Consider the following 14,723-nt stretch of genomic DNA (forward strand, 5'->3'; position numbering starts at 1 on the left):
GCTGTCAGTGAGCCACACTGTTGCACTGGCTGACATGTTCCTTCATTACCATAAACACACACACACTGTAGTTTATTTTGTCACACAGTAATTGAGATCACACATCACTAGAGCACTAAATGTGGATTAATTCATCGCTGAAAATAGTCCCACACAAGCGCATCATTTCCTCCTGTTTGGGTTACAACCAGCTGAGTCTTTTGTTTTTATTCATTTAAACTATGTGTCTTTGAGCTGCTTTTAAATATTTACGTCTTCAGTCTTAGGACTGATAGATTTCACTCTCAGATATCTTTTTAGCTGTTATATACTGTGTACTAATGTAAGGAAACTCTCATACCGTGTACCAGTATAACTGGAGTGGATCTAAGGCACACCAGTTGTGAGAATCCACAAGGCATTGGATGTACTCTCTGACTGCAACAGAAACACACACACACACTCACACTGTGCAGAGACAGGGATCAGAATGCACCCTCTTGGTCTTAAACCCGGTGTCTTGATGGCTGATGTGGTGAAGTGGGGTGATGGAACTGGACAGCCTCAAGTAAAAGAAGACTAAATCCCCTCGCATAACTTTGAGCTCATGCTGGAATAGTTCCAGGTATAACACAAACACACATACACCATGTGTGTTTTGAAATTATTGACACATGTTTCACTTCCTTGCACTAAAAATACCCCTTTGGAATGTTCTGGACACAATACCGCTGGCGAAGGGTCATCAGGCAAAACACACACTCACACTCATAAAACGCAGATGGATAACAGAGAGACACGAGCTGCAGACACACATAAGTTGTGCACTAAGGCACCCGTACAGCTGCTGCTGACTGAACTGTGCTAGAGGAGAGGAATGCATCCATGAATGAGGACAGAGTCATGGTTTTGTTTTTATGTGGAGGCTCCTTTCTTTCAACCCTATGGGAAATTGCCATTGTTGCTCTGTGATTACTACCATGAAACAGCACCCAAGTAAATGTAAAAATGTGATTACAGACCGTCTATATATTTTTATAGACTCTTCCCTGAGGCCTTTGGAGGGGCTGTGGATGCTCTTTGGTTTCTTTAGGATCATCCATGTTTTTGAGGGTCACTGTAAAATCCTTATATTCTGGGTTAAAGAACCAGTGTGTTGAAGTGTGTTTTTCTTTCAGTTTTTTTCTAAAGTTGATGTTGAAGCAGCTGATAACTGAACAGTTTCTTCCCCATTTCTGAGACATTGTTAAAAAGTTCTGTATTTTTCTGTATGTAAATTCTGTACACTAGCATTCAGATGCTCACATATCGTAGGAAGACGCCACCACAATCAAACTTGCCCAAATTTGTGTATATCTTTGAACATTATATTCAATTTTTGCCAATATATCCTCCTAAATGTTACACACTGGACCTTTAAATAAAAGCAATCATATTCCAATATCACAATGTGAGAAATGTAATTTAATGTAAACCTTATGCAAGGCCAGCAGTTGCCCCCACCCAGCTTCAGTAGTTGAAATGCAGTCAGTGACACGATGGCTGGCAGTGTACAATGCTGATGCTACTGTGAGTGAAACTTACTGAGATACATTATGTTTGATGGTAGAAGTTGGAATTGATTTGTCTGCATGTATCTGTTTCCCCCTCCCTTTTGTACTGAATTATTTGTATTAGACTGAGGGGGAGCAGGTTTGAATATATTCTTTGAATGATTCTGGTATTGTGGCTCAAATCCATCTTGCGTCGTGGAGGCTTAATGGTAAAAACATGCTTTATAAATCATTGTAAATCATTGTGCCATGTCAGCCAGTAGATTACCTCTCACTGCTGCACAGTTCAGGTAGCAAATGGAAAAGTAAGTGGTTACACTTTATGAGAAATGTTTGTTAAATGTCTCTGTCTCTGACCCTCTTTCCCTCAGGTATGACTATACCAGATGAAGACACAGAGGCGGGTCAGACTGGAAAATACTGCCTAGTGGCCATCGGAAGACTGCAGGTGCCCCACTTTGATTTCACAATAAAACACTAAACCTTTAGTATCAAAGTGTCCATATTAAACCAGCATCATTCGCTTCTCATCTGTCCCTCTGTCAGAGAGTATGTTTTAAATAATCAACACATTATTGCTAAATATGCTGCATCCATCTCAGCCTCTGAGGAAAGGGGCAATAATTGGACAAGCTGTGAATTTAGTCATATTTTACACACAACTCAAGTGGAGGAGTGGAATTACTGCAGGAGTGGGTTGAGGGATTTTCAATTTGATTGATTATTTTTTTATGGAAACTTGTCACTTTTGGTATCAATCATAACTGACATAAATTCATGCTCGCTATAGTGTTTGTTACCGAAAAGATTTTGCTTACACTAATTGGCTAATTCCAACGGGCACAGCTGCATTGCGTTCCAGCCGCAACGTGGCCGCTGGAACTGATCGCTGCCGTTCTAAACAACCAGCAGCAGCGAGTTTCATTAGCGTTCCAGAAGCGGCTCTCTGCTCTGCACAGCTCGGCGCAGCGCAGATCAACCCGGGCAGGAAGTCTGAAATGGCATAGAGAATCTGGTAAATTTTATAAATAAAACACCCTTGCAGACTCATGATTGTAAAACAGACAGAAAAGAAAACCATTTAATGACGTAGCTTACTTACCCATGGTATAAGCACATAAATCAAGGAAAAAAGACCCAGTCAACAAAATCTCAGCAATTTAACAAAAGGCAGGCAACTAACTACACCAACGTGCCCAGTGGAATGGAGGAAATCTACTTATATTTATTAATTATGGCCCATTACTTATTCACTCATTGAATTACTGTCACTTTGATTTCCTCATTTAAAGACACATTTCTTTACATCCTATTTGTATTTTCATTTATTTATTTTATCAATAGATTTGTTTTTATTCATTTCCTTTTCAGTTCCCTTATTCTTGATGGGTAAACACTATTATAATCTGAACCACAGCAGCAAAAATCTATCATCGATGCTGTGGTTTCCACTATCACTTAATCAGAAATGTTTCTGAAACAGCTCGCAGCTTCAGTGAGTTGACACTGTGTCACTATTGATAGTCGCAGGCCAAGTACGGATACTTTTTTATACTTTTTTCAAAAATACTTGAAATTTCGGTTACAATTTGCCAAACATTTGGATGTAAACACGGCTATTGATATATGGAGTTTTAGAACTAGGTTCGGGAACAAAGACCACGCCCCGAACTCACCTCATTTCATCATCATCATTCATCCCACAGCATTCCACATTCATTCATAACGTGTAATAAACTTTTCTTAATCCATACAGCTGTTGGCGTGGTCTATGTTAGTGAAAGTATTATTTATCCCTCATCTCTCCTTGTCTTAAATATCTTGGTCCCTGTGCCTGAATGCTGTATCAGCTACATGTGTGTGCGCTCTCCCTCAGGTGACCAGCTCTCCAGTCTCTATGGATATGAACGGCCTGTCGGTGCCCACAGAGTTCCTGTCACGTCACAACTCGGATGGTGTCATCACTTTTGTCGACCCGCGCTGCATCAACGTCATTGGTTATCAGCCTCAGGTCAGCGGGGGATTCATAATTCATGGTGTCATCATCTGTTTTTAAGTTTTATGTGAGGGTAATTTGCATTGTCCTCACATGTTCATATCCACAGTGAACTGACAGCAATGATCTTTCGTAGGGTTTTGATTAAAGCTGCAGTAGGTAACTTTTATAAAAATAACTTTTTGTCATATATGCTGAAACTTTTACTATATCCTGACAGTAGAACATGAGACAGATAATCTGAGAAAATCAGGTTCCTCTGGCTCCTCCTAGAGCTTCTAATGACATTTGCAAGAATCCACCGGGCCTGAATGAAAACAACCAATAAAAGCCAACCTGATCCGATTATCTGTCTCATGTTCTACTGTCAGGATATAGTGAAAGTTTCAGCAAATATGACAAGTTTATTTTTACAAAAGTTACTACTGCAGCTTTAAGTTTTGTCCTTGTTCTATTTAAAGAACCAGGCCTTCACCTAAAACAAATGCTTATATTAGAGTATATTATAAATTCCTTATAATTATAAGTTTCCTCATTCTGATGAATATTTGATCCAGTGTAAGTATGAAGCCTCGTTGTTTCTCCATTTTTTGTTGTCTTGATAAATTCAGTGTAATGGATATTCCCACTCAGTAATTCCATCAGTATATAAACAGAGTCAAGTCATACTCACATTTCTCTCATTTAAACAGAATAACATCTTTCATTCACTAATTAAAACCAGGCGCTTCAACTTTGAAACCTCTTGGATTGCTGCTTGGATTGAAACTCAACACTTCCTGCATATTTGTTTCATATTAAAGCCTTCCAGTTGCTCAAAGGCATAATCCCTCCCCTTCCTGGTAGGCTTGTGAAACATCTACAGGAAGTGTAATGGCGGTAACTTAAGAACGATCAAAAGAACGTCAAAATGGAATTAATTTGTTGTATTTTTGTGAAAGAAATAGTGAGAGCAGCAGAGCGGTGAGTATGTTTCCTGCCTGGCTTTCATTAGCAACCAACCTTTACTTGTTCTATACGCTTTTATTAGTGTGATCAGTCTAGTTCCAAAATATATTACTGTTTAGACCAAACATAAAAGAAATATGCAAAAAACGTGTCCAGTTCCACAACATGACCACCTGCCAGTTGTCAGAGGCTTCATATGTGAATCACAAACACTTGTTTTCAATGACTTTGACCCCCTAACCTTAAAATAATTCACTAAGGCTCTGTTGCAGTACCCCAGTCACGCTATGGTCTCAGATGAATTCCTCATGTTTCACATGAGGAGCAAATTCCATGACTCCCCAGTACTTTGCATTATCAGCTATGCACACGAGTTAGTGTGTTGACAGTAGAAATAAGCAGACCAAGATGAAAAAGAATTGTTGCCTGCACTAGTATGTCAAACACATTCCTGTGGCCAGTCAGCTTGTGTCTTTGTTGACTGATTTCTCCCATTACTCAACAAGACACCTCGGAAACAGAGTCATGCTGTTATATTACCATTCATAACAAACACGTCCTGTTTGGAGGAGAAACTTCTTATTTTCCTGCAGAGCATTTTTTTTCTTTTACTGCAACACATTTATCTTTCTTCTGAAATGAGATATCTGGCATTTCATTTATTATCATCTGCAATGCAACATCCACAATTCCCTTTCACCTGTAAGGAAACCTGCATTTAATATCTGAGTTTCATTTCAAAATCAGATGAAAACAGAAATACTGAGTTGGAACTCAGCTGTTGGTTAATTAACCAATTAATAGTATTCAGAACAACGCAGCATCATCTGTGATCTACATTAGTTTGTTTAGTGTATACTCTGACTGTGCCAGCCTTTGCTTTTACTAACAACTACTACTACTATCTCTTCCAATATGTAGATGTAAGATCTGTTTTTGACTATCGGTTTATTTAATAGACAAAAACAATCTGTGGACATTGTAATCCTACTGTAGAATGCAATATGGAATATGATATATGTTTTTTTGTGTTGTTTGGTCAAACAAACCCTCTTTTTAAGAGGATAAACCTCTGTTAACCAACTGTTATACTGTCCTGTAGGACCTGCTGGGGAAAGATATCCTGGAGTTCTGCCATCCTGAGGACCAGAGTCACCTGAGAGAAAGTTTCCAACAGGTAAGACGGGACTGTAGCTGTTAACTGGACCGAAAGGTTCCTTTTTGTTGAGTCAGGTACAAAAAGCAACAGCAGAGATCATGGGGTTAAAACTTAAGAGATGGGAAAAAATGAATAATTATAAAAATTATGAAGCAAAATGAATGTACCCAAATGATGTGCAAAGCCAGTAAATGAGTTAGTACAACTTTATTGTACACAAAAACCAGAGTTACAAGGTCAGGTCAGTTGCAAGTCTTGTAGTGGAGATTCAAAGCACAAAGGTAACTGTCAGTTATCTTGACCTGCAGCCTGCCTGTTCAGTGTTATAAGAGAAAGTTTGCTCACATATTTATGTCCCAAGAGCTGTCATCACAATGCTTTTCAATAAGCTCCATCTGCATCTACTCCTTCCACATCAAAAGAGGCTCTGAGAACAGATTAATGTCCTTCTAAAGGCTGCAACATCTTGAGTGCTGGTTCAATTCTGTAAACAGTGAAAGTCTGTGGAGTTGCTGTCACTGATTGGCCTTCAAAGTCAAAGTTTCACAACAAATAATGCCATGTTGCATATATTTGCAACTAAAGCCCATCTTTTCTTTGCAAGCTTTTGATCAGTGTGGAGGGAGGTCTGCCAACCACTAAGGGTTGCGCAGTTCAATATTGCTGTGACCTTTTTCTTTTGATTTTATAACACAGAGAATAGAACCGCTCCACAACTGTCCCATGCCTGAACCAGCGCACAGCTAAATGGTAGATTACGTCAGTTTCCAGCGAGAAAGCCGAAACCCCTGACGATTAAGTGCTCTTGATCTGATGAGATCAGCTGTCAATGAAGGTTGAATAAAGCTATAAAGGCATATCTAATCTTAATCTTAATCTTAGTCCTGTGACTGGTATTCCCATATGGTTATAGTGACATCTATTATTCACTGTAGAAACTGCATTTTTATATAGTCAGCAGGCTACATTAAAGCTCTGTCACCTCCTCTCTTGAACTTGAAGTGGGGCACAACCAGGAACCCTTGACCTGATGACCTGGAGACCCGTGTAGGATTAACAGCTCACTGATATATGGAGGATATATGGAGGGCCACATTGTGTAAGACCTTAAAAGTAATTAGAAGGATTTTAAATGTAATCATACATTTAACAGAAAGCCAGTGTAGCAAAGCCAGCACTGGGATATTATGCCTATGCTTTTGTTGGGGTTACAGGTTACAACTTAATCTGATAAATTGAAGCACTGAAAAACCAAGAGAATAGCCTTCAACACCGCCGCCAGACTAAACTGCCCACTGTGATGCTATTAGGATGTGTGGGAGGAAGAAAGCAAAATGACACGCTTCATTTATATATATATATATTGCTATATTAAGTCTAGACTGCACAATGCAGAATTATTATATGGTACATTAAAATGCTAAGAGGGACCTTTAAAGTGTTTAGTCATAAAAAAGACTAGATACCATATTAGATTAGATTTAGATACATTAAAAATGTAGAGATTATTAAAAGAAGGTCCAACCCAGAAGCACCAGGAATGTTTTCCTTCTCTGCTCACAGTGGAAACATCTGGCTTTCATCCAGCTCACACACACACACACACAATCCATCAGCACTTTAGTTGTTCAAGTATATATATAAGTGGCTCGTCTCTTAGCAGACATGCTACCTACTTTGGTTTGACTGACAGGAGTACTGGCAGGCTGAATGATTAGGTTCACTGATTATGCTTTTTGCATATGTCTGCAAGTATTTAGCCCTCTTAATCACTAATAGAGTTCATTCTGATTCTAAATGGGTCAGCTGCAATTGTCTAACATGTTAAATTATAGTGTGTAATACTCACAACTTAATTAGGTGATTAAAATAGATATATAGATACATCTATTTTATTTGATCTGGTTTATTTAATCAAGGTAGTTGTTTTATTTCATCTGGTAAAATTGGTTTATGGACATTTGTTTATTTTATTCACTTCCTTTTTCTATTTTGTTATAAGGTTTTATTCTATATTATTTTATCTGTTATTTTTATTTTTAATAATATTTGATTTTGTATCCCTTATCAATTTTATGTGTTTACTTTATCTTGTCATCCTGATCTATTTTATCTAGTATCTGGTCTGGCTTTTATTTAACTCTGTTTACTTTTAAAACTATTTTAATTGTAACAAATTTCATCTTTGTTTAATTTATTTTATCTAGTTTTTATTTCACTCTATTACCATCTACACTTGTTCTGTCTTAATATCGGCTCGTCAGTGGTCTTTGAACTGCACTTTGAACTGCACTGACATGAATGAAAGGTGCTGTACAAATAAAGTTGGAATGATTGGTTATGTAATCAGAGAAACCCCAGAATCTTCTCTATTTATTAGGGCCGTGTATTGGCAAGAATCTGGTGATGTGATGCCTATCACGATACAGGGTTTACGATTCAATATATTGTGATTTATTTATTTTTAGATCTAATTTTAGAAAAAATGTGATAGTATAAAGAACACACTACCATATAAATATAAAATCTCTACCATATAAAAACTATTTGTCAGCAAAACAGCATCATTCTGACCGTATTGTTGTAGCTGAACTCAACCAGAGCAACATTTTCCTTTCCTCCCCATCCCTTCTGTCTGTCTGTTTCAAGCGTCCTCAGCAGTTTATTTCAGTCATTTTAGATATGTTTCACATTGGGAAGAAATGTTCATTACTCAGACTGACAGTCAACGAAGTGATTGGCTCATAGGAGGAAAACCGGGAGCACAGTATTGGGACCAGAATCCTGCCACAGAGGGTACATGACACAGCAGAAAATGATATGATAGCTCTACCCAGAACTTAGAAATCAGGGTTATCATAATAAAATAATAAAATAGCTGCTAATTACACTCTTTAAGATTCTCCCTCCACCCAGATGAAACTGGCTTTTGTGACAAGTTGAAAATTAAAATGGATTTAATGGGTCCCCACTTTGTTCTTGGCTCAGTGAAGACTGCTCAGCTAAAAAAGTTTAATTTAGACTTGATTACATCATGGCTAATTGAATGTTTTACTCTCAGGTGAACACGCTGGATATTGTCAACTACAGATCTGAAGAAGCCTGTAATGGGAAGAAAAATACATTAAGCTGTTGTCACATTAGTTTCAGTCTCTGCTACTCTTTCCTCCTCCGGGCCCAGCTGGATAATGAAGACGTATTAGAAAAACAGCAATGTTAATCCGTGGTTCTCCTCCCTCTGCAGGTGGTGAAGTTGAAGGGTCAGGTTCTGTCGGTAATGTATCGCTTCCGAATGAAGAACAGGGAGTGGATGCTGATCAGAACCAGCAGCTTCACCTTCCAGAACCCATATTCTGATGAGATAGAGTACATCATCTGCACCAACACCAATGTCAAGTAGGTTCTTACTCACACACACACACACATACACACACACCATTTAAAATCAAGCACCAAATGGTGGGGTCAGCCACTGATGCTGGATGGCAAGGCTTTGCTCGCAGTTGCCGCCCAAGTTCTTTCCAAAAGTGTTGTATGTGGTTGAGGTCAGGCTCTGTGCAGTTGTTGGAAGCTCATTGTTGTCTAAAATATCAGCATATGCTGTAGCATTTCAATTTCCCTTTAGTGGAACTGAGACCAAAACACAGCCAGACGAAAAGTACACAAAATAAGACCAGGGTTTCCACCAACCTTTTGTGGCATATTGTATTTTTTTATTTAGTCTTATTCTTGGAAGTGTAGATATATTTTTTCTGTAATGTGCATGGTGTGGTGTGATCTCCATTATTATGTGTAAAGACCACTTTTCGTGCACGATAAAGGTTGCAAAAGATAAAATCTTTTCAATAAATCAACAGCTTATCAACTTTGACACCTTGATATAATAGATGCAAGGCTGTCATTTCCATGTAATACTGCATGTAGATTCATCAATACTGAGGTAGCTTGTTTCTAATGAGATTTCCACTATGCAACACACATTATGTAAAATAAGAAACTGCAAAGACAGAAGATCAATCAAACCAAGAGGGTTTGATCAATTCCTTCCAATAAACGTCACTGAGATTTATTGATATCAGTAATTGAAAGGGCCACAGTGGTGGAGATAAGGTAAGACTACTCCTGAGAAGCAACTTAAGCCCACAGAGTTTAGAGGGCTTTGCTGTGATCATTTTAGAAATGTATGACTTTTGTCATTCTTTGAGAAACGCTATTTGGATTTATTCAAATGGTGTAGTACGATAAGTGGAAGTTAAATAAAACATACTCAAGTTACTATCTGAATTAAGAGAATAAGTTAAAGGCATAATGAGTAGAATTTTCTTAAAAGACAATGCATCACTCATACAAAAATATTCCCTCTCAGTCAATCCCCGCGGCCCTGTGTTTTCTTATTTTTCTGTGTTCGGGATGCTTCTGGTTGTCAACCTTTGGGCAGCGCTCAGGAGGTCAGGACTCTAAAGGCCTCTGCACACCAACCCGATTATCGGCCGTCGGACGTCGTCGGACAGTCGGGCGAGGTCGGTGACTCGAATCGGTTCGGTGTGTCCCGTGCCGTCGTCAGTCGTCGTCGGCCTTCATACATGTCGAATCGCAGTGGGTCGGCCTCAATGACCATCTGATTCGCTAGCCCTTTTAGAACTCATCAGTGAGTGACACGAGAATAACCGGAAGTTGAGATGGTAAACATACTACGCCATACGCAGATATCTCTGTTATTATTAGCCATCATATTTTCCGTTCAGGGAAGTAATGCACAATACGATCCTTCTTGACTACTACTCAAACTATGGATGAAAACAATGAACTGACGGACAGCGTGCGTCTGTGTTTACTAGGTCTAGAATGATCCGTCATTTCCTGGTTTTAATTTTTTTGGCCCGACAACACAGATTAGCGGCCGCCGCTGTTATCGTGGACGTATTACGCTCTCGCAGCACCCGCAGGAACGTAACGCTCCAGTTAAGGTGTAGGTTTGGTGTGTTCGGAGGCACTTTTTTTGGGACCGACTCGAGGAGACGAGAGCTGACTGATCAGTACTGGACTGCTTTTCTGCCGACGGGTTGGTGTGCAGAGGCCTTTAATAAACATAGCAACCAACATCGCTGTCTCCGTCTGTCTCCTCTGCTCTCTGTCTTTTTCATGGATGTATATAAAAAGCTGCCGGTCCTTGTGTCTGTCTGCCTTCACACAATGCAGCTCTTTCCCGCAGGGTTGTGCGGAGGTGTGGAAGTGTTTATTTCTGCTTTAGAACCTAAATGCCACAAAACAATAATAAAACAATGTTTTATTTCTCTCATTCATCCTTGTTCCCATTTTTCCTTCACTTTCTCTTGCTGAGCCAGGGAGGAGTAACAAATCCTGCTCTTTTTGCCTTTCAGGTATATTATATACAAGATGATCACTGCTTCTTGTGAAACAATGCAGAGAAAGGCATGCGGCCAGTGTTATTGTCCCTTTAACCATGCCATGGTCATATAAAGCTTGCAGCTGGGACAGGAAGCAGGAAGGGTAGAGGGTAATGCAGGTCTAAAATATAAAGTGAACTTACAATACCACTAGCATGACATGACCACAGTTGTGGCTATGCTGTCACTTGTTCATGACATGATATGTGCAATTCTACACACATGTTGTTTTAAGTGAATGTCATTCTCAGTAGATAGTATATAGTATAGTATAGATGAGTTTAACTCTAATTCAGTATATGCTTAAGGAGGAAATGAGGTTTACTGCCGTGTTTCTGCCCGTGATGTCAGCAACTTTGATTTCTCACCTCGCTCTGCCTCACCTGCAGAGTCAAAAATAATATTCCCATTAAAAGAAGCAGTGTGAGTCCCCAGACTGTTCAAGGCAGCAGGGATAATATTTACCTACTTTTATTGATTCCCATGTTGTTAACAAGGTGTTAACTGAAAGGTGTGGAGTCTCTCTGCCCTGCTGAGCTGCTTCTTGTTTGTCCTTGGTGAGTCTTGTACCTTGTTGGATAGTGGAGATCAGGCCCCACAGCCCAGCTCTGAAATACAAGTATATGTACAGGGCAGCAGACAACTTCACTGCTTCAAGAACAGAGGATATTTGTCCCAGTATTACGGGAAAGCAATAGTGAGGAAATCAAACATCACAATTTTTGGTGTTCTCAAAAGATATTGAAACAAGACGAATTATAAAATAACATGTATAATGATTAGCCAACTGATGAATTGTTAGTCACTGGTGGATCAACACAATTATTCATTATTTAATTAAGGATTAATTAGTCAATCAAAAACGCCAAACATCCATTTCCTGCCTCTCATTTTCTGCTCTTTTTGTTTGATATATAAAAGAAATTAAAAGAGTATCTATTTGAATGTTTTTTTGTGCTAAGAGGCCCTCCCCTAGCACTGTAATCAGGCTTATATATTTTTCTTATATATTTAATAACTTATTCATGAATTGAATCGTCAGTTGACTTATTTTTTTTAATTGTCTGTTTTATTAATGCAATTATGTTTTCATCTCCTGTTGGCAGAGTTAAAACTCAAACATATTACCGTCTGCACATTGGGTAACAACTATGAGTCACTTATAATTAGTTGTGAGGTTCCTGTATAGCCAGTGGCATGCAGAGGTGTTTGGCAGTAGGGGGCAGTGGTGTCACTGTTGAGTCAGTCGATAGTTAGGGAAGGGAACTGTGCATACATTGAGTGAATGGGCACAGCCATTCCTGTGGGCACTGATCAACATGGATTCAGAGGCTGATTTCTCAGTCAGTGGCCTTCAGTCTTCACCATGTCCTGTTCCTCTTGCTATGCCCTCAGCTATCCTATTAGCTATATTATTAGATTAGCAATGTAAACATACAGCTAATAGCTTTTAGTACGTGTGCTACAGACATGAATCACTGCCAACAGCCTCTTCAGGCTGAAGTGGCAGTATTAACAGAATATGTGTTAGATTTATGAGGTCACTATAAAAAAATGGATCTCATCTATCAGAACAGCCCAAAGTTCAGAAGCAGATGGCTTTCCCCAGTCCCTCACCACATGATGAATACCTGTGTCGCCTCTGTTTGTACATGTGTACGTACACATGTTGCGTTCAAGAGGGAGCGCAGTATGCAACTCCCTTATACTGTTGAGCTCGTACATTAATGAGCTGTCTGTTGAATGTGTGCAAGAGCCGCTCAGTATGCGCAGTGAGCATCTGTGTGTACTCAGGTGGTTCATATTTGGAAAGCGCTCATGTCAGTGATGTACGCCGAATTCATACATCACAGAATTACTACGGTTTAGTTCCATGAGTTCAGTGGATACAGATTTGGTGAGTGTTTTTCATTACGTATATTTACGCTTCCTCACGTCCTGCTTGAAAGGAATATATGATTGCATACAATTAAATGCTTACTAACATTTACACTGGGAATATTACTACTAATAATTGGCTAGTACAATTTATATATTTAAATTAATACTGTAATGTTTTGAAATTGTTCTTACATAAGGGGTCCTGAGGGGATTTTTACCCTAGTCTTGATTCCACTTTAGAGGTCCTTGGAAGTTAAACTTGTCGATTTTTAGGAAATAATAACGACCAGAATGGTTCTAGCAAACGGAGATTTCCCGCAGCTGAATGGCCAGAGCTCCCAGTAGTATGAATACACTTCTTGGGGGCATATTCTAAAGAGTGGCTTAGAACCTAAGAAGCAAGGAGAGAAAGCAAGAAGTCACTAGCATAATAAAAATCACCCAGTGACAATTTTACGTAATAAATAGTGCTATAAATGCATTTGCTAAAGCAGTAATGATATTGGCAATGAGGTATGAACAAAGGAGTTATATGTTGTCTGTAAATTGTCTTCAAGATAAACTCTCAGAGTTGATAATCACCCAGTTTCTGTTCTGAGTCGTGATCAATTCTTTTAAACTATTCTTCCCAGCTTAAGAACCATAATAGTTTCTTTATGAATATGTCTGAGAAGTGACAATATAATTGGCAAATTGTGTGATGTTTCATCACATCTGCTGTGATAAATACAGTTATAATATCTTGTTTTGCATTTCCTAAATTGCAATGGAACTTTTCAGACCCTCTATGTGGTCTTCTCAGTAAGAAATGTTGTCATTTATCTGCAGTGTTGTTCTTATTTTGATTTTTTAATTGATTTTAAATTCAAATGAATTCACCACAGGCCCAGAGAGAGCTTTCTGCATATCAAACCACAAAATAGTATCAGTTGTTTAGTCCCTGCTGCTCTGACAGCACCTTCATTTGAGTTATATCCCTAATGCTGGCACAGTTGTCACTTTAACTGCCTCTCAGTGTATAGTTAGAGAAAAGCCTTCTAGCCTGTTAGATTTCCTCTTCTCACTTGTCTTAGTCAGAAATGGTACGATTTGGTTGCTTAATGGGACAATACAGCCAGTCCCATCAGTGAAATAGCTATTAGCTAGCTGTTGATTTAAAGCTAGGAAGCAGTGGTAAATAGCGCTGCTGCTGATGTGTCCGGTACATCTTCCATTTTCCCTCTGTGCAGCAGCTGATCAACATGTTGTGCCATCTCTGACCAGAAAGTAAACCTCTGCAGAAGCTAATTTCCAGACGCGTTGGGCCTGTGGTGAATGTGAGCAGACTGTGGAGAATGAGTTGACAAACCTGTAATATCCTGCTGTGGCAGCATGCTCCTCTGCCCTCGCTGCTTTTGTCAAATCACATCTATCTACATGCTGGATGAACTGAGAATGCCTGGTAATGAGTGTACACACAAATACAGACTAACTCATTTTCATTCTAGACGTGGTACAGACAGCATATTTAATGTTGAGTTTCTTGATTAATACAGTAGTGCACATTGTGTCCGCTATAGCCTTGTTATGGCAGGCAAGGAAAGGAATAAATACATGTTTTTTTCAGCACATTTTCAAAAAGACATTTTTCATCAAGGTCATGTAATACTGTGTCTGTGCTTACTAAACTGTAGAATTGTGTTAAAATGGAAACTAGATACCTATATTCTCCATTAAAATGTTTGAGCAATGCTGTCCAGGTGCAGACAAGATCTGTTTGATTTCTAGTCCAGCAATTATACCTGTAAGATTTTTGAATA

General features: G+C 39.0%; 1 protein-coding gene across 2 annotated transcripts in view; it reads left to right on the forward strand.

The window, feature by feature from the left end:
- arnt2 (aryl-hydrocarbon receptor nuclear translocator 2) overlaps positions 1-14,723 on the forward strand; it is a gene marked incomplete in the record, with an annotated part of 69,084 nt that overhangs the window by 38,107 nt on the left and 16,254 nt on the right. For both annotated transcript variants that reach the window (XM_035651728.1, XM_035651729.1), the window contains 4 exon segments: positions 1,904-1,980; positions 3,409-3,543; positions 5,579-5,653; positions 8,880-9,031. In XM_035651728.1, the coding sequence (XP_035507621.1) occupies positions 1,904-1,980; positions 3,409-3,543; positions 5,579-5,653; positions 8,880-9,031 (439 nt within the window).

This window comes from Morone saxatilis, unplaced genomic scaffold, assembly GCF_004916995.1.
Source record: "Morone saxatilis isolate NCDOM2014 unplaced genomic scaffold, NCSU_SB_2.0 Contig11, whole genome shotgun sequence".
Classification (NCBI taxonomy): Eukaryota; Metazoa; Chordata; class Actinopteri; family Moronidae; genus Morone; species Morone saxatilis.